This window comes from Mustelus asterias, chromosome 5, assembly GCF_964213995.1.
Source record: "Mustelus asterias chromosome 5, sMusAst1.hap1.1, whole genome shotgun sequence".
NCBI lineage: Eukaryota > Metazoa > Chordata > Chondrichthyes > Carcharhiniformes > Triakidae > Mustelus > Mustelus asterias.
Genome location: NC_135805.1, coordinates 112,438,441 through 112,459,737, shown reverse-complemented (window position 1 = coordinate 112,459,737; position 21,297 = coordinate 112,438,441). Strand labels below are relative to the sequence as shown.

Sequence of the window (21,297 nt, the reverse complement as noted above, 5' to 3'; positions counted from 1 at the left end):
GGGATCTGTTTTGGGGCCACAATTATTTACAATATATATTAATGACTTGGATGAGAAAAGTGAGTGTAATATTGCCAAGTTTGTGGTTTATACAAAATAGATAAGAAGGATAACAGAGTTTACAGAGGGATATAGACAGATTAAGTGGGTGGGCAAAAACTTGGTGGATGGAATATAATGTAGGTAAACATGAAGTTGTACACTGTGTACCTGTTAATTCTCAGATACTTTCGACCAGTTTGCTTACTCTTAAGGTTTTACCCCAGTGTCCTTATTTGTAAGATGGACAAAGGACAAACACAAATAAAGGTTCAATAAGTTTATTAATAATAACACTATTAACCCTTAAATTACCCACATAAAACAAGAGGATACCCCAGATTCAAGTATACTACCCGTAAAGATGGTTTGGTTAAACTGCAGGCCTGATTCTCTGAGTCCCTCTGATCTGTTGTCACGAAGGTGAATCTCGATGGCAGCTTCTTCCTTCCTTCTCTGGTCAGTCTTCCAGATGGTCAAGGTCGCCTCCTTCGTTGAGTCTTCGCTCCTGGTGTGTCTGAAAATGTGTCCCTTTATCCCCCTGCCTGCTTGCCTTTCCAGAAACTTCTCTGGCTTCCGGCCAATGAGGTCCCAGGAGGGGGTTCCAATACCCAGTGAGTTTCTTGATGTCTGCCTGACATCAATGTGACATATATGTGACTCCAGACCAATCACAATGTGGCTGACTCTTGAATGCTCTCTGAAATGGCCTTGCAAGCCACACAATTGTATCAAACCACTAGAAATTCTAAAAGGAATAAAACCAGACAAACCACCCGGCATCAACTGAGGCACCAGAAATGACAACAGCAAATCAACCCTGTCAACCCTGCAAAATCTGGGGACTTGTGACTGGGGATTTGTGGCAACACGGTGGCACAGTGGTTAGCATTGCTGGCTCATAGCACCAAGGACCCGAGTTCAATTCCTGGCTTCGGTCATTGTCTGTGCGGGAGTCCGCATGTTCTCCCCGTGTCTGCGTGGGTTTCCTCCAGGTGCTCCGGTTTCTTCCACAGTCCAAAGATGTGCAAGTTCGGTGCATTGGCCTTGTTAAATTCTCCCTCAGTGTACCTGAACAGGCGCCAAAGTGATTTTGGTGACTAGGGGATTTTCACAGTAATTTCATTGCAGTGTTAATGTAAGCCTACGTGTGACATTTACAAATAAGTAAAAAATTGGGAAAGCTGTCTCACAGACTAGTCAAGGAATAGCCTGACACTCACTGAATCATATCTTACAATGTCACATCACTAGCACCATCCCTGGGGATGTCCTGCCTCACCAGAGCTGCAAGCCGTCACCCTCCAACCACCCTCATTGCCTTCAGTCCCCTCTCCATCACCCTTTCCCTGCCTTGGGCAGCCTTGACCCTCCCACTATTACCCTCTAACAACTTTCACCCGTCACCTACCATCTAGTACCTGTGACTCTCACCCCTCGTTACCTTCCAACTACCTGCCATCATCCTCCTCTGACCTTCTCCAAACAAAAAAAGCACCTCCTACTCGCTCCGATTCCACTTGAAGACTGCCTTGCCTGCTTCTTGCCACCTTTAACCAGTTGTGAAAGTAAAGGCACGCATTTCACATTTGTTCTTGACTTAATCGCAAAGGTATCATTTAATCTGGTGACCGTGTGTTTTGATGAGTATTGATGACATGCTAATGCATTACAAATGGGTTCCTGCCGCTTGCTGCTGGGATCCCAGATCCAGCTCCAAGCTGCTGCAGACTTGTGTTGAAGATTTCACCCTGACATCAGGAAACTGGTAGGAAGCAAAATGTCAATCAAGTTCCCCCACCTGCATTGTTATCAGCCTCCAGCAACACCATTATATTCTGTCCACAGATAGATATTAGAGCAGTCCAGTTTTCTCCCACAGTCCGAAAGACGTGCTGGTTAGGTGGATTGGCCATGCTAAATTCTCCCTCGGTGTATCCGAACAGGTGCCAGAGTGTGGCGACGAGGGGATTTTCACAGAAACTTCATTGCAGTGTTAATGTAAGCCTACTTGTAACACTGATAAATAAACTTAAATATGTTATTCTAAACTTTTATAAAACACATGCTCCCCTTCAGCCGGAAGCACTTTGTCAGGCAGTTACATACATTAGTGATATTGATTCTGATATGGTTCCTTTTGGAAACAGGTGTAGTGCTCGTCACCTGCATGTTCAACTCAGTGTGTTGCACATGGCCATGTATGTGCTCGTAGGTTAACCCCAAACACTTCTCGTCCAGCCTGACCTTTTTGATTGAAAACCATTTTAACTGGGTAAATTGGGATTTTCATCGCACTTATGATGATGTTATGGTGGTGGTGATGAAGCAGTTCTGAGGAAATTGACAGTCTCTGTGCCATAGAATTCCTATAGTACAGAAGGAGGCAATTTCGCCCATTGAGTCTGTACCGACCACAATCCCACGCAGGCTCTATCCCCATTACCCCACACATTTACCCTGCTAATCCCCCTGACACTAAGGGTCAATTTAGCATGGTCAATCAACCTAATGTGGACCCTGAAGCAGTGTAAACTGGAAACAGCAGCTCTTGCCATTCTTTGAGGAAAAAAAAAGTGTTTGTGTCTGCAAGGCTTTGATTCGTGTTTTGGCTCCCAATCAACCTAACCCAGACATCTTTGGACTATAGGAGGAAACTGGAACACCAGGAGGAAACCTACACAGACACAGGGAGAAAGTACAAACACACAGACAGTGACCCGAGGCTGGAATTGAACCTGGGTTCCAGGTGCTGTGAGGTGAGCAGTACTAACTGCTCAGCACTCTGGTGGGTAAGGCAGCACAGCACTAGGCACAGTGCAAACTGTGCCATCCCATGATGAGTGTTGGCTTATTTCGCGAGTACTGAATTCTTCAGTACTCTAGAAATTTATACTTCAGTACCGGAGCACCTGGAGGAAACCCACACGGACACGGGGAGAACATGCAAGTACCTTTATCGGAAAGAGTGAGAGAGATCAGCTTTTGTAATGCCAGATGGGCTTTATAGGTTCAAAGTTACGCCATTTGGTATGAAGAATTAATAAGCCACGTTTCAAAGACCTGACAAACAAAGTTATCATGGGACTGAATGACTGTGCTGTTTATATATCCAGTTATTCAGCTTCCATGAAAAATATCCCACCAGCTTTTCAGTTCTTGTTTCATCTTCTTGTAACAACAATAGCACCAACACTCTCATCACTAGTCAATTTAAATTGTTTGGTATAATTAGATGCTGCTAAAATTGGCGTAGTCACCGACGCAGTGGGATATTTTTCACGGCAGCTGAGTAATTGTGCTGGCGGCTTACAGTCATGAGGAGCATTTACTATATCTAAAAGGACTGTTCGATCGACCGCAAGAAGCTAATTTGGTGGTAAACTTGACTAAGAATAAATTTATGTAGGCACATCATTGGACATGGTCAGATGCTCCCACAAGATGTGAAAGTAAAAGCCATTGCAAAATTCCCAGTGCCACAACAAAACCAGAGGTTTTGAAATTTCGGGGCACCAGGGGCTTTTACAGAAAATTTGTACCAAATTTTAAATGTTGGTTTTCTGCATTGACTGAACTATTGAAAAGGGACAAGAAATTTCAATGGACGTCGGAGTGCCAGAGTGCACTTGACAATTTAAAAACTGTGTTGGCAACTGCTCCACTTTTAGCAGCACCTAATTATGCCAAGCAATTTAAATTGGCTAATAATGTGAGTGTCGGTGCTGTTATTACAAGAAGATGAAACAAGAATTGAAAAGCTGGTGGGATATTTTTCACAGAAGCTGAATACACATCAAAAAAAAATACTCCTCCAATGAGAAAGAAATATTAAGTCTGCTTTTAACATTGCGGCATTTTGAAGTTTATGTTGCAAACAATTCTTCAAAGCAGTTGTTTACACAGACCACAATTGTTTGACTTTTTTTAGAAACATTTTGAGATTGAAATGCTCGACTATTCAGATGGAGTTTGTTATTGTAGCCATTGAACTTACAGATTATATATGTCTGGGCAAGAAAACCTGATTGCTGACCTGTTGTCAAGAATTTAAATTTCAAAGAAGATTGGACCTTTAACATCTGGGAAATGGACTGAAATGAACTCGATTGATACAGCAGACGTGTCTATATTGTCATGTTAATGCATGCATCTTATTTTGTAATAGTTTAGTGTGTATAATTGGTATAGTAACTAATGCAAAATGGGTTGAGAAAAGGAAACTGTCTTTTATCATTATGACAACTCATTTTCCCTTAGGGTGGAGATGTGAAGAAATAGTCAATTTTTCAATATTTTCCCAATATCATTGTGGTATTCTGTGAAACAGGGTTTGTGTGCGAGAGTATGGATGTCAATAGCTTGAAATGCAGAACACTGACCATAAGTTTTAGGACATCAACAAAGGCTGGGTGTGAAAGTAAATAATTTAGAGGGGAGATGAGCAGAGCTAAGATGGAGTACCTGTGGGCAGTCTGAATAAAAATTTACATTAGGAGATGAGGGAGATTTGGCTTTTATATTTCAAATGATACATGTACAACCGATATTTTGTGTGAGTGGATAGAGCAAAGTAGTAAGTTTACTTTTACCTGAAAAGTAATCGGCATGACATGAGAGACCTGTAAATTCTGAGAAAGTGAACTTCTGAAGGAATGTAAAACAGTAAAGTTAAAGATGAAAGAGAAAATGTATTTAAAGAGATGTTGAAGACTGTAGGTAGACCCTGAAGCAGTGTAAACTGGAAACAGCAGCTCTTGCCATTCTTTGAGAAAAAGTGTTTGTGTCTGCAAGGCTTTGATTCGTGTTTTGGCTCCCAACTTTGGATGTTTGAGAGAGAATAGACTGTGTAAGACGTTCTCTATGGCAACAGCAGATTTGTGTTTGTATTATTGAAAATGTATATAGATTAAAATCTGAGGACTGTTGCTAAAATGGATGCTTAGCTCTGAGTTAATTAGGCAGAAATATTTTGGGAAATTTTTGTAGAAGTACTGCAGAACTGTGTAAATGTAATCTTGTGTCTTTAATTTTTAAAAAAGTTTAAATTTACATTTTAAAAATCTTCACAAATGGTTGAATGTTCTTTCTCCTGACATAAAATACAAATTGCAAATTGTTGTGATAGTGTTCAAGTGTTCTTTTGGCAACCTGGCACTTGCCACCTGCCATATCATAGAATCATAGAAACCCTACAGTGCAGAAAGAGGCCATTCGGCCCATCGAGCCTGCATCGACCACAATCCCACTCAGGCTCTACCCCCATATCCCTACATCTTTTACCCGCTAATCCCTCTAACCTACGCCTCTCGGGACACTAAGGGGCAATTCTTAGCGTGGCCAATCAACCTAACCCACACATCTTTGGACCGTGGGAGGAAACCGGAGCAGCCAGAGGAAATCCACGCAGACACGAGGAGAATGTGTAAACTCCACACAGACAGTGACCCGAGCCGGGAATCGAACCCAGGTCTCTGGAGCTGTGAAGCAGCAGTGCTAACCACTCTGCTACCGTGCCGTCATAACACTGTAAGCTAAATAATGTGCATCAGATTTTTCCTTCGCTTTGCACTCTGGTCTGTTGCTCATCATAGTGCATCAGCAGTGGTGTGCATATATTTTTTCAGCAGATGTAAATTTGAGGTTTTAATTTTGTAGTCTGGTCATTCTTCTTTGTATTCATTAATGTCAGTCTTTTAAGAAGTAGCGAAATTAAGGGTCTGCTTTAATATTAACTATATTTTGGAAAATCTAAGCAAATTTATTGCTAAATAGTCAGTAGTCAACGAGCTTATGACCAACATCAGTTAATGTTGGTCATAAACACTGCCACCAATCGCCCTACATTTGCGTTAGTGCAGCCCCTATTCAGCTTGTAATGCACCAGCTTTCAGAATCATAGAAATTCAGAATTACCTCCCTGCATGAACCCTCACACTACATGTTTCCATGTGACTCTGGTTCTATTTGGTCATCTTAAACATGTTTGAAACTGTTCTTCTGAAGGACATGTTTGGTAGTACAGAACTTGTGTATTATTTAAAAAGAGAGACATGTCAAAGCTTTCCATCTTGCACTCATCAGTTCACTTTGCAAGAATGCCAGTATGAGGGGAAAACAACTTATGATAAGAAAATGCTGATTGGTTGGCAAGTGGATTCTGGCAGAGATGATGCCATTGAGAATGCCCCAGTCGATGGTGACTGACAGATAACTGCCAGGCATTGTTTGAAATTTAAACTAGGCAGCTTGACCTTGATTGGTCAAGGCATTGCCCTAGGGAATGAATCAGTGATTGGTTGTCAGTTATTTTGTTTAACTGAAACAAGTGCAATGTGTACATTGGGAAGAGCACGGTAGTGGGGCTAATTGGATAGCTCTATAAGTCACAAGCCAAATAACTTCCTCTATGCTGTTTCATTCGACAATACTTTTATGCCAAACCTTTCAGTTTGGACACCAAACTGAGGCACAGACTGCTCTTTCAGATGGATGTATAGGACCCCTTCCTATTTCCTGAAGAACAGCAGGGGAAAGTCTCCAGTGTGCTGGCCAATATTTAACTCTTAGCCAATACTAAGAAAACAGATTGTCTATAAATTTAACTCATTGCTGTTGTGGGACCCTGTGCACACAATTTGTTATTTAGGTCAACAAATATCAATGACTTTAAGCTTCCTGTTGGTTTGATTCTTTGAGTTAATCTTCCATTCTTGTAGGTTGCATTTTCATTCTTTCCCCTGCATGGGTATGTTACTGAAATGATCTGTTTATTCATCATGACCTGATAATCCACTGGCAAACAAATTCATGCTTGAACTAATTTCTTGTAAATTGTTAGATTCACCGTGTAATTTTAATCCTTTAAGTAGCTTTTATCTAGAGTGAATTCTCATAAGCACTCAGACTTAAAATTGACTTTGCACCTTTTGAAGCCTTCATAAATAATAACTTGTATTTAGTGCCCTTACATGCATCTTTGGCACACGCATTCCTTTCACTGGAATGTCTGATCTCAAGTTGCCTGTCCATTTTATTTTGGCCAATTGCAAATCTGTTTTTTACTACAGTCACTTGTAATCTGGTTCAGATATCATATTCGCCTGTATAACACTTCTTACACCTTATAGAACTGTTTCATTCACTGTTAACGATACTATCTAATCTGTGTCATTTTTATTTTAACATACTACATTGATGTAAAGTTCCTCAGGTGACTTGTTCCATTGCATGAAGTAAATTTTGCCTGCTCTGCAACCTGCATCATCTTGCATACTGATTGCATTTGCCACCTTTAATGTTACATTGCCCCCACAATATTTTCTCCCTCAATTTCTATGATGTGTTTTAGATTTCTCATTTCAATGTTTCTTAATCTCTTATTAAATTATAAAATCATAGAATCCCTATAGTGCCGAAGGAGGCCATTTGGCCCATCAAGTCTGCACTGACAACCATTCCACCAAGGCCCTATCCCCATATGTTTACCCTGCTACTCCCCCTGACAAGGGGCAATTTAACATGGCTAATTAACCTAACCTGCACATCTTTGGAGTGTGGGAGGAAACCAAAGCACCCAGAGGAAACCCACGCAGACATCATGAGAATGTGCAAACTACACAATTGTGCAGCCAGACAGTTCAATTTTCCTTTTTTCCATGGCCCTTTGCCCTCAACCTTCGTGGTTTCTGTTGTCTTTCAATACATTGTTTCTGTGTCACATCAAATCTTGATCCAAAAGCAACTTTTTTGAGACATTCCATCTTAGCATTTTTAATTATTCTGTTAGTTCATTAAATTCCTGGCTTTTACAGTGCCTCCTTCAACCTCAGCCCCTGAATCTGTACAACCGGTTTGAGATTCTTGCTACCAGTAGGAACGGGGACTGCAAGGAGGACGAGCAAACTGCCCACGGTACCATGGTGCAGGGAGCTGTTGAGGCAGAGGAAGTAAAGAGAAATGTAGTGGTAATTGGGGATAGTGCAGTTAAGGGCATGTGACCAGGATAGAGAATGCCGTAGGTTGTGTTGCCTGCCTGGTGCTCGGGTCCAAGATGTATCATCTGGGCTGCATAGGAACTTGGAGTGGGAGGGTAAGAATCCAGTTGTCGTGGACCATGTAGGTGCCAATGACATAGGCATAACAGGAACAAAGGATGTGCAGAGGGAGTATGAAAAGCTAGGAACCAAATTAAAAAGCAGAACCAACAAGGTGGTAATCTTTGGATTACTACCTGAACCACACGCGAATTGGCACAGGGTCAATAGGATTAAGGAGACATGGCTCAAGGATTGGTGTGGGAGGAATGGGTTCGAATTCATGGGACATTGGCACCAATATTGGGGCAGATGGGACCTGTTCAGATGGGATGGTCTCCGTCTGAATCATGCTGGGACCAGAGTCCTGGCAAATCGTATAACTAGGGTCGTTGATAGGGCTTTAAACTATTAAATGGGGGGGAGGGTGCATGGGTATGGGGAATTACAAAATCGAAGGTAAAGGAGAGAGTACAAGTGCAGGTTAATGTTGAGGACATTCAACTAGTTAAAGGAGTAAAGGGCTCGGGAGATGTTAGTCGCGTTTCAACAAACCGGGTCCAGGTAAAGGCTGGCAAAAAGACACTTTGCCTGAATGCACGAAGCATTCGAAACAAAGTAAATGAGTTGATGGCACAAATCCATACAAATGATAGTGGCCATCACAGAAACGTGGTTGCAGGGTGACCGGGACTGGGAACTGAATATCCAGGGGTATCAGACTTTTAGGAAGGATAGACAGGTAGAAAAAGGAGGTGGGGTAGCAATGTTAATAAAGGATAATATCAGGACGGTAGTGAGAGACGACAAAGGCTCTAAGGAGCAAAACGTGGAATCGTTGTGGGTGGAGATGAGGAATAGTAGGGGGAAAAAGACACTGGTGGGCGTGGTCTATAGGCCCCCAAATAATAACTTCGAGGTGGGGAGGGCTATAAACAAGCAAATAATGGATGTGTGCAAAAAGGAAACGGCAATAATCATGGGGGATTTTAACCTTCATATTGATTGGTCGACTCAAATTGGACGTGGAGGGCTTGAGGAAGAGTTCTTAGAATGCTGTCAGGATAGTTTCATTGAACAGTATGTTACAGTACCTACGAGAGAGCGAGTTATCTTAGATCTGGTACTGTGTAATGAGACAAGTAGAATTAAGGATCTTCTTGTGAGGGATCCTCTTGGGTTGAGTGATCATAATATGGTTAAATTTCTGATACAGATGGAGGGTGAGAAAGTAGAGTCCCAAACCAGTGTCCTCTGCCTGAACAGAGGGGAGTACGATAGGATGAGGGCAGAATTGGCTAATGTAGACTGGGCGAGCAGACTGGTAGGTAGGACAGCTGAGGAACAGTGGAGGATTTTTAAGAAGATTTTTTTAAGTACTCAGCAAAAATATATTCTGGTGATAAAGAAGGACTGTAAGAAAAGGGATAACCAGACGTGGATAACGAAGGAAATAAAGGAGAGTATTAAAATAAAAAAAAGATGTGTACAGAGTGGCCAAAAATAGTGGAGAATTAGTGGATTGGGAAAGCTTTAAAAAAACAACAAAGAACGACTAAGAACGCGATTAAAGGAAAAATAGATTATGAAACTAAACTAGCTCAAAATATAAAAAAAGGTAGTAAAAGTTTTTACAAATATATAAAAAGGAATAGAGTGGCTAGAGTGAATGTTGGACCCTTGGAGGACGAGAGGGAGGATTTAATAGTAAAAACTAGGAAATGGCTGAGACTTTAAATAAGTTCTTTGTGTTGGCCTTCACGGTGGAAGACACAAATAGTTTACCGAATATTAGAGATCGAGAGTTGGTGGGAGGTGAGGTCCTTAATACAATTACTGTTACTAAAGAGGTAGTGCTTGGTAGACTAATGGGACTGAAGGTAGACAAGTCCCCGGGCCCGGATGGAATGCATCCCAGGGTACTGAAAGAAATAGCTGAGGTAATAGCAGATGCGTTAGTAGTTATTTATCAAAATTCGCTGGACTCTGGGGTAGTGCCGGCTGATTGGAAAACAGCTACTGATATGCCGCTGTTTAAAAAAGGAAGTAGACAAAAGGTGGGTAACTACAGGCCGGTTAGCTTAACGTCCATAGTTGGGAAGATGCTGGAGTCCATCATTAAAGAGGAAATAGCAGAGCACCTGGATAAGAATGGTTCGATCAAGCAGACGCAGCATGGATTCATGAAGGGAAAGTAGTGTTTGACGAATTTACTGGATTTTTATGAAGATGTGACTAGTGCGGTTGACAGGGGAACTGGTGGATGTGGTGTTTTTAGATTTCCAGAAGGCATTCGATAAGGTGCCTCACACGAGGTTGCTGCAGAAGATTGGGTACACGGAGTTGGGGGTAAGGTGTTGGCGTGGATTGGGGATTGGCTATCTAACAGGAAGCAGAGAGTTGGAATAAATGGTTGCTTTTCTGGTTGGCAGTTGGTGACCAGTGGCGTGCCGCAGGGATCGGTGCTGGGGCCTCAACTGTTTACCATATACATAGATGATCTGGAGGAGGGGACTGAGTGTAGGGTAACAAAGTTTGCTGATGACACGAAGATGAGTGGGAAAGCGGAAAGTCTGCAGAGAGATTTGGATAGGCTGAGCGAGTGGGCGAGGATCTGGCAGATGGAATATAACGTTGGCAAATGTGAGGTTATCCACTTTGGAAGAAATAATAGTAAAGTGGATATTATTTAAATGGAGAAAAATTACATCATGCTACTGTGCAGAGGGACCTGGGGGGTCCTTGTGCACGAATCGCAAAAACTCAGTCTGCAGGTGCAGCAGGTGATCAAGAAGGCGAATGGAATGTTGGCCTTTATCGCGAGGGGGATAGAATATAAAAGCAGGGAGGTCTTGCTGCAACTATAGGCCGCAACTGGCGTACTGTGTGCAGTTTTGGTCCCCTTATTTGTGAAAGGATATATTGGCCTTGGAGGGAGTGCAGAGAAGATTCACCAGGTTGATACCGGAGATGAGGGGTGTGGCTTATGAGGAGAGATTGAACAGATTGGGTCTGTACTCGTTGGAGTTTAGAAGGCTGAGGGGTGATCTTATAGAGACCTATAAGATAATGAAGTGGCTGGATAGGGTAGAGGTAGAGAGATTCTTTCCACTTAAAAAGGAAACCAGAACTAGAGGGCACAGCCTCATAATAAGTGGGGGCCGGTTCAGAACAGAGTTGAGGGGGAACTTCTTCTCTCAGAGGGTAGTGAATCTCTGGAATTCTCTGCCCATTGAAGTGGTGGACGCTACCTCGTTGAATATGTTTAAATCACGGGTAGATAGATTTCTGATCGATAAGGGATATGGGGAGCAGGCGGGCAAGTGGAACTGATTTGCTTCAGATCAGCCATGATCTTGTTGAATGGCGGGGCAGGCTCGAGGGGCTAGATGGCCGACTCCTGCTCCTATTTCTTATGTTCTTATGTTCTTATGATTCTGTTGCATTCCAGCCAATGGTTTCTCTCATATCCAGCTCTTCCATTCATTCATTCATATTATGTTTAGAATTGCCATATCTCCCAAACTTATTCATATTGTATCCAGTGCTAGATTCCTGCCTTCCTCACAGCTGATATCATTATAAATATTTAGTATCTTTTTCAATAATATGTCAAGAAATGGATGATTTCAAATATTCACATTTCTCTTCAGGTCCTCGTTCTGTCAGAAATCAATTGAAAACATCATTCAAGCCTTTCTGATCTTCTGCAAGATATCTCATCATTTAACATTGAAGAGGATGTTGCAATTTCTTTATTTAACACTTATTTTGCCAGCATGAAGCTTGCCTTTTTAACTTAGTGATTCATAATTCACTGTATTTTTCTCTCACGAACCATGACAGGAAAGGAATAGTATGAAGATTAGAATATTATATACAGGAGTTCTTTGCTTACTAATTTCTGCATACTGTCTGTGGGATGAAGGGGAGGGGTGGGTGGGGATGGCTTTAACACTACTTCAGCCCCTCAATGAACAGCAAGTCCCATCCTCAGTCTGACTGACCAGCAGCTCTCGAAGTTCTGACAGAGTTCAGTGGTGGGTGAAATGGCTGCCTTTTATATACCAGGCCCCAAAGAATGGTCTGCCCACTCCTGCCTGCCTGTCCCACGCCATCCATGTTGTGGCGTGGGCTGTATAATCTACTGGTCAATTAGTTTGGCAATGAGCTCAATTGACTTTAATTATTTATTTAAGTATGACAGTTGGGCCGCAGATTTCAGCACCTGCCCACCTATCGTATTATGGGAGATCTCTTGGGGCGGTGGGCTGGACACCCTTCATATTTTATGTGCCCTTCCCCACTGAAGACATATCCAGAGTGGGAGTACCATAAATCCCAGCCCAAATAATAGTAAAATACTGAAAAGAGGCCACACCACCCATTGAGTTTGACTGTACTTCAGTCAGAGGAGCCTGAGGCCAACAATGGAAGTAAAAAAAAAAATCATTCTACTTCAATATTCTTTCAAAGATGGAGGGTCACCGACATTTCTGTCCAATTTCTGCATTAAATGCACATTTAAGTTCTGCTGCTGAACTCTTTTTCAAATGGAGTTGCATGAATATCTAGTTAATAAGATGATTGAAGGTTGGTAGGATAAGTATGAACATGGAGAATGACTGCATTCACATTGAATTAAATCAATTAGGTTAACAAATTTAAAGAATCGCTAGTCAATATAGGCTGTAGTAGCAAATATGAAACATTGGGCTGCGTGTATGTATATTGACAAAAATCAGAAGGAATTGAACACAAGTATTTGACCAGTTATTAACAATACTTCACCTATTAAGGCTTAATAGGGTTTTTAAAAAGGCTTTATGTATTAAAGTCTACATAACACGCCAATCTTAATTCTTAGAATTGGTATGAAAGGTCCCTCAAAGACCCTGTTTACATGAATTTAAGAGAGAATATGACAAACCTGTTAAATTGCATACTTCAGTCACCAACGTATATTGTTCCAAAGGACTGAGTTATGAAAGCTGGAACTCTGGAGCCTGTAACAGATTGGGAACACATTACAATCTGCAGTGGGCTTTACCATAGCTCTTTAACTGAGCCATGGCCTGAGTGCCCTGTTTCTGGCTTTCCTGATCTATCACAGAGGGTGGGGGCAGGATGATGTGTGACATGTTGAAACTCTCAGAGAATTTTTTGTTCAGTTCAAGGGACCTTAGTAGTTTCTCCCACCCCTCCCGAGACTGAGACTCTTACCAGGAGATGCTGCTGAGTGATCCGAGAGACTAAAATGAGGTGACACTTGGCGAGGACTGGAGAAAGAGGACTACCTCCCAAACCAAGCGGGCATGAATGGTAGTGACCGAGAAAGTCAGCAGCAGGAGTTATGGTCTCAAACCTGGGGTCAGAGGACCTCCAGAGGACAAAAATAGATAGCATGTCACCTGCAGGAAACCAGCCCTGCTGGGATGTAGGAGGGATGGGGCAGGGGGTGGTATTAGGGTGAAGGATGTGCCCTGCAATGGTGGGCACCATATTGATCTTTCTCAGTGTGTGACCATCAGGTTCATAAAGGAAGAAATCTTGTTCCAGGAGGTTATTACTTGGATTAATTTAAACACCCTCCAATCATTCCAGTTTGTGATTAGCAAAGACAGGAACCAACTCTTAATTTATTCAACAATCTCTCTTTATTTAACACTTAAGGTACCAACTCAAACTTAAACAATTCCAACACTTAACTCTTTTTGCTGAACTTTAACTCTTGTTATTTAACTGAAAATAGATACTACTGGCTTTTAGAACTAGCCGAAGTCTATCTCCGATGTGGAATCTATCTTCGTAGTCTTCTCTAAAGAAGTTCCTTCGCGGCACGCTTCTTGCGATGGTGGATCTCCATAGAATTGTCACTGGAGACAAAGGCTGCACATGTCTTTTATTTACAAGTTCTTTCACGTCCTTCCAGAGGATTCTCTGGTATCCAGCCAATTGTGTAACTGGAAACTGATCACATGACTTGAGCACCCAATGAAATTACTTGTAAACAACATAATTATGCTTAATTCAAATTGCATGTAAAACCCATTAACTCGGTGCCATCAGGTCTACCCCAGAGTAACTAATTTTCCACATTTGGTCAACACAGGAAGCTTCAGATCACAGTTCCCAGACCAGGTCATGACTCAGAGCAACTTTACAACCTGCATCTGGTTTTAATTACAATTTGACCAAAAATCCCAGCATGCTTAACTCTCAGCCAGAATAGCCATTTTAAAGCCGATATTGCTATTATTATCGTTAAAACCATTGTTGTAGTCCTTCCTCCTGCATCTACAAGGTTCACGCGCCAAGAGTGAGTTTTCTTGAGAGCCTGAACCCCCTAAGGCAGTGAGGCTCCAACACACACACACACAACTGATCCTCCAATGGTAGACAACCACTGGGATTTTCTGCTTCCCACCCAAAGTCACTGCGTTTTTGGCTCTGTCCAAATTTTCAGTTGCTGCTGTCGGTGGTTCCGCCATGGCCAAGTCTAGAAAATACCAGCTCATGTGTTGGGGATCTTGCCTCCTTCAAGCTGAATTGCAATAACTGTCCCCTCTGTCCTGTGGAGTGGCACGCGTTGCCTCTGTCTTTATCAGGGACTTGTGCTTATTGTGTTAGTATAATAGACTGCAGTGCTAGGAAAAGGTAGCTGCTATTCTTGGTGATGTTGATGCTACTAATACTACCCCCCCTATCCTCCCACCCTCTTGGCCTTTGTCAGAGATCCAGCAAAAGCTGCTCCCATGTTTTAGTGAGATCTGACAGCAAGGGAGTACAGATGAAGGATGTGTGAAACGCAAGACATGTGAACTGACATCCATGAAGTTTGAAGTGTGAAACTCAGAAGAAATGCTGAGAGTACCAGGCTCTAACCTAGAAAAATTGCACTTCAGTTTCATGTTCACTTCTTGAAGAGGATCCAGCCATCCCATTTGATACTCCATAATCCCCCCCACTGCTCTCTTGCTTGTTTGCTCCTGTCAGGTTTTACACAGTTGCTTAATTCCAAACACTGGCACTGGAAGAATCTGATGACTTAAATTACTTAACTGAGACCCGGAGGGATTCCTCTGCCTCTCTCCCCCCACCCTTCATCCTTCTGGTCCTGTCCCAGTGAAACCTAGCAGAAGGTGGGGATATCAGACTTCTGACCCCAGCCCTTCATCCATATCCCAACCCCTCTCTCGCTGCCACCCTCTCCCCATCTTTCCCTTGGCATTTAAAAAGCTGCCAACCATCTAGTTTTAATAGTGTTTGCCCACATCAGTTTTCTGTGACAGTATATTTACTGCTCTAAGACTTTCAAATGAGAATTCATTCTCAATTTGTTGTCAGATATCACCCGAGTGAGCTATACAATTTTTCATTCATCAATCTTGGGTTGGCTCTAACTTTTAACCCTTTAGCAAGTATGGGGGGGATAGTGGCACAATAGTTAGCATTGCTGCCTTGCAGTGCCAGAGACCAGGTTCAATTCCAAGCTTGTGTCACTGTTTGCTCAGATTCTGCACCTTCTCCAGCGTGTGTGAGTTTCCTCTGGGTGCTCTGGTTTCTTCCCACAATCTGGAAGATGCGCTGGTTGGGTGCATTGGCCACGCTAAATTCTCCATCAATGTACCCGAACAGGCGCCGGAGTGTGGCAACTAAGGGATTTTCACAGCAACTTCATTGCAGTGTTAATGTAAGCCTACTTGTGACACGAATAAATAAACTTATCAGCCATCCCTTTTTCATCCTCTTTGCCTTTGTTTTGCAAGTTCTTTTAACCTTGATTTCTAAATATTTCTTGAAAGATGTGTATGGTCATACTGTCCTGTGTTTCATGATATTTTGCCCAGGAAGGTCGGATGCCCCTCCAATCAATGCAGAAAATTCTGCTTTTGCAAAGTTGTTTTAGAATTTGAGAATGTTGGATAAAATTGTAGAAATATTTATGGCTCTTAATCATTTAAAATTTGTGCACACTATACCGACTGTGCAATTTTTTTTTGAAAATTCCCTAATTAAGCTAACATTTATGCAAGACTGTAAAGGATTTTATTCTCTCTACTGCACAAATTATTGCAGTACACTTTTTAACGTATTTGAGGCAAAGCTATACTTTTGGAATGAAATAAATTTTGATCAATATCAATATTGGACAATTCTATTGTCCTGCTATAAAAACATAATTATGACCATATCAAATCCACAATGGCTAGCACTGCTGCCTCACAGTGCCAGGGATGCCGGTTCGGATACTGGCTTGAGTCACTGTTTGTGTAGTGTCTGCACGTTCTCCTCATGAATGCCTGGGTTTACTCTGGGTGCCGTGGTTTCCTTCCACACTCCGAAAGATGTGCTGGTTTGGTGCATTGGCCATGCTAAACTCTCCCTCAGTGTGTCTGAACAGGCGTCGGTCGGAGTGTGGTGACTAGGGGATTTTCACAGTAGCTTCATTGCAGTGTTAATGTAAGCCTACTTGTGCCACTAATAAATAAAGTTTAAACATTTTTAATGACCCAAAAGTAAGAGAGTGCCAGTTGCATTCACAGGATATCCAGTTTTTGCACATTTTATGATTTGTATAATCTGTCGTTTAAAAAAAGCAGCAGCCCACCTTCGAGATAGAGAAGCTTTATGCGCAGAATGTATGCTGCTGACTCCCTCTCACCATAGACACATTATAGAAGGCAAAGTGTGTATCCTTCATGTATTCTGACATCAATAATCAGTAAACCGTTCTGATGTGACTGGACTTTAATATACAAGGACTGTAAATGTCTAGATGCAGCAGACACTCTCTCATAATGGATACCTTGTCTACCAGTGCCATCCAGGTGTGGGAATGAATAAAACATTAGTGTATTTGATTAATGCATTGTTACAACATGCCCATTTAATGTTCCTGAATATCACCTTTTCAAATAATGGCATTCCTTTTTTCACCAGTTTGTTGGATCATGTTGAATAGCTGTCATTCATTCACTCTTTTGGAACTGATTACTTTTCACTGAAGTAATTATTTTTCCAATGATCTTGTGTAGAAATCAGCCAGAGGACAGTATATAGATGTAACACATACTAAACGTTGCCTGTATCAAAGATTTGTTGACAAGCCTCCCATTGGGAATTTTTTTTTCTCTTTTCCTTTTTCAATTTCCAAAAACATAACAACCATTGTGTTTGTCTTCCTTACATAATGCAGCCTGATCTTTATTTGTGATAAAGTTACCCTTTTGCTGCTTTTTATGACTCGTTTCATAAATTTTGATCATATTGTTATTAAATTCCATCCATATTTCTTTTGAAAGTGTGTGGTTGAGAAAGCTTACTAGAGGGAGGAAAGCAGTGCAAACAGGAACTTGCTTCTATTCTTTCTTTCTTCTCTCTCAGACTAAGGGCATAAGCAGATAGCCTTCTCTCAGTCCAGAGTGATTTGATGTTCATATTTGTAGGGAAGCACATAGCATCCATTCAGCACAGTTTTGCATTGACAACAGGGTGATTGAGAGGGATAGATTTTATTTATTGATGGGGTTCTCCAGTCATTCCATCATGTTGGCTGGGTGGCTCAGTTCCATTGAAAGCTCACCTTGTTAACATTTCACCTGACAGGGGATGCAGTGTTCAATTGTTTGATTTATGAGAGTCTGGTAACTGATCTATACTCACTGTGCTTGATGGGTTAAGCTTGGATGTGGACTTAGAAAAGTAAACAAACTGTAGAAAGAGCTGGAAACCCAGTAAGAAGTTTAACAACACTAGGTTAAAGTCCAACAGGTTTATTTGGTAGCAAAAGCCACAAGCTTTCGGAGCCTTAAGCCCCTTCTTCAGGTGAGTGGGAATTCTGTTCACAAACAGGGCATATAAAGACACAAACTCGATTTACAGAATAATGGTTGGAATGCGAATACTTACAGCTAATCAAGTCTTAAAGGTACAAACAATGTGAGTGGAGAGAGCATTAAGACAGGTTAAAAAGATGTGTATTGTCTCCAGACAGGACAGCCAGTGAGACTCTGCAGGTCCAGGCAAGCTGTGGGGATTACAGGTAGTGTGACATGAACCCAGTATCCCGGTTGAGGCTGTCCTCATGTGTGCGGAACTTGGCTATCAGTTTCTGCTCAGCGACTCTGCGCCGTCGTGTGTCGTGAAGGCCGCCTTGGAGAACGCTTACCCAAATATCAGAGGCCGAATGCCCGTGACCGCTGAAGTGCTCCCCAACAGGAAGAGAACAGTCTTGCCTGGTGATTGTCGAGCGGTGTTCATTCATCCGTTGTCGCAGCGTCTGCATGGTTTCCTCAATGTACCATGCCTCGGGACATCCTTTCCTGCAGCGTATTGGAATGCGAATACTTAGAGCTACTCAAGTCTTTAAGATACAAACAATGTGAGTGGAGAGTGAAAGAGCTGGAAGCCAGAGCTGGGGCGGCACGGTGGCAAAATGGTCAACACTGCTGCCTCACAGAGCCAGGGACCCGGGTTCGGTTCCCGGCTTGGGTCAGTGTCTGTGTGGAGTTTGCACATTCTTCCCGTGGGTTTCCTCCGGGTGCTCCGGTTTCCTCTAACAGTCTGAAAGACGTGATGGTTAGGAGCATAGGCCAAGCTAAATTCTCCCTCAATGTACCTGAACAGACGTTGGAGTGTGGCGACTCGGGGAATTTCACAGTAACTTTATTGCAGTGTTAATGTAAGTCTACTTGTGACACTAATTAATAAACTTAAAACTGAAGCGCGGAGTAGACATTTTAAAGCTTGGTGAATAAAACCTGTTGCACACGTAGAAACTAGTGTCATCATCTCTAAATGGATCCGAGAGATACACAATATACACCAGTGGACACCAAATAAGGAGGCAGCCCAGCTTCAACTGCACACTGGTGAAATACCAGGCCAACTGAGTCAGTGGCAAACGAGTTTAAGGAGATGGGGGAGAGAAGGTGTGACAACGTGATGTAGAGAGACTGGAGAGGCAGCTCCTCGCATTATTCTTGTGGAACCTAGAGGAGTATTCTTGTGGGTCTTGCAAAAATTTTAAAACTATCATTGTTGGTCATCTTCAGCTGTACCACCATATAACTCTAGGTCAATGTCTCATAAATTGGGGATCAGTGTCCAGGGGCAGCACGGTGACAGTGGTTAGCACTGCTGCCTCATAGAGCCAGGGACCCCGGTTCGATTCCCGGCTTGGGTTACTGTGTGGAGTTTGCACATTCCTGCTGTGTTTCCTCTGGGTGCTCCGGTTATCTCCCACACACCAAAGATGTGCGGCTTGGGTTGATTGGCCATGTTAAATTGACCCTAGTTTTGGGGGGATTGGCAGGGTAAATATGTGGGGTTATGGGAATAGGGTGGGATTGTTGTCAGTGCAGGCTCGATAGGCCAAAAGGCCTCCTTCTGTACTGTAGGGATTCTATAATTCGACATCAAATGTACCATTTTGCACAATAAAAGAACCAAGTGCCTGAAACAAGTGGATGGCTCTGGCTTCCCAAGGTTAGATCCTTTCCTGGAGAGGAGCAAAGTAATGTATTTTTTTCCTCTAACTTTCAGGACACTGTTCTCATGTCCCCAGGACATTTTTTCAGGAAAAATCCCCCAGTATAACTGTACACATGGAGCATTCTGGGGGAAAAAGATTAACTCCCGATCATTGACTGCCACACAGCACTGGAGTGTTTTGTGTAGCTCTATTATACTCCCAAATTTAGATAAGTAGATGGGAAGGCTTCACAAATAGAGAAAATCTAGAAATAAATCCACTGTGAAACAATGCGTGTGGTGCAGGCTTGATCTTTGCACATAAGTGTCCTTACTTCGAGCCATCAGCTCCAGACCAAGTCACCTAATTTTATTTTCTGATCTGCCTTGGCTTGGATATTTAATTCACAACATTTTTCAAAATTATGTGTTGATTATTTTAGTAATTCTGATGAGTGGCATAGTAAGGAATAAAAGCAGAATATGTTGCTTGTGTACATGATGAAGCTGGCCTATGCCAATGGCGTGAATTGGCAGCCGATTTTTCATCGCGCCAGTCATTATATTCCATTGACATTTTAACTTTAAAACAGAGGTGACACTGACACTAGGAAACAACTCCAAAAAAAAGTGTTTGCAGTAGCATTCTGTCCACTTCAGTTGAATAGGATTGGGCAAGGTGAAAAATTGGCCATTGGTACCATTCCATTCTCGTGCTGCTGACACAGGCCAGTTTCACCTAATATTATCTTTTCTCCTAACAATACTAAATTTAGTGTTTGTACAATTTTTTTAAAGCACAGAGCTGTTACACTTCGCAGACAGCCTGTTGGTGGAATGGGTCTAAGTATTAAGGTAAGTGCCATTCCCTGTGTCATATGTTTTACAATGATAGCATTCTGTGTTAACGTGTGTAATGGCTTCTCATTGTGCGCTCTGTGTGTGTTTTTTAGGGAGGTGCTGAACACGGTGTGCCGGTTGTCATATCAAAAATCTTTAAAGATCAAGCAGGTAAATCACGCAAACCCTTGTGGAAGCAACATTTTTCTCTTCTGCGTTTCTCTTTAAACAAAACATTGATTTTTGTCTACGTGTTTGAGTTTGTGTGTGCCAGAGTGAAAGATAAAATGTATTCTAATCCTACCGAGGCTGACTAAGTGAAGGATAGTTCACACGGGCAGCAAATCGGGATTCAAAGCACTGCTGTGGTGATGAGAATCATTCTCCATCATGGTTAAGGTAATCCAGAGATGACCTTTAACTTGATTGACTAAGAAATACATAATTTACATTTTGTCCTCTTGCCGTAATGTTCCCTAATAATGGAAACCTCAAGAATCATATTAGCCACTTGTTCCTAATCCCTCTGGCAGGATGCCAATCAAAACAGGTTTTTTAAGATCATTTTCTAAGCAATAAAATGAAGCCTTTTTCATAAACAGCTTGGATGTCCCACGGTATCTGTTTTATAGTAGAGTGTATTTGTATCTCATCTATTACTCTCCCATTTATAAATGGCTGTTTTAAAAGTTGAATCAATTGATTAAATTACAATAAAAATGTGCTTTGAAATCGTGCTTTTTCTAACAAATCTGAACGTGACTATATTTTCAGGTATCATTGCAGTAACATTCACATGCTTCATGTAATCCAGTCCATTAACCCGTCTACATTTAATTAAACGTTTATGCTACATAAATATACCAGGAACTATAATTAGAAAAACTCATTTATTGCCAGGGAAGTA

The 21,297-nt window shown here is 42.0% G+C and overlaps 1 protein-coding gene across 1 annotated transcript in view; it reads left to right on the top strand.

Moving 5' to 3' along the window:
• The window catches only part of sntg2 (syntrophin, gamma 2), a 240,135-nt gene that overhangs the window by 9,046 nt on the left and 209,792 nt on the right, over positions 1–21,297 (top strand). Inside the window, exons 3-4 of the mRNA XM_078213586.1 lie at positions 20,349–20,405; positions 20,504–20,561. Of these exons, the coding sequence (XP_078069712.1) occupies positions 20,349–20,405; positions 20,504–20,561 (115 nt within the window). The remainder of the gene's footprint in view (positions 1–20,348; positions 20,406–20,503; positions 20,562–21,297) is intronic.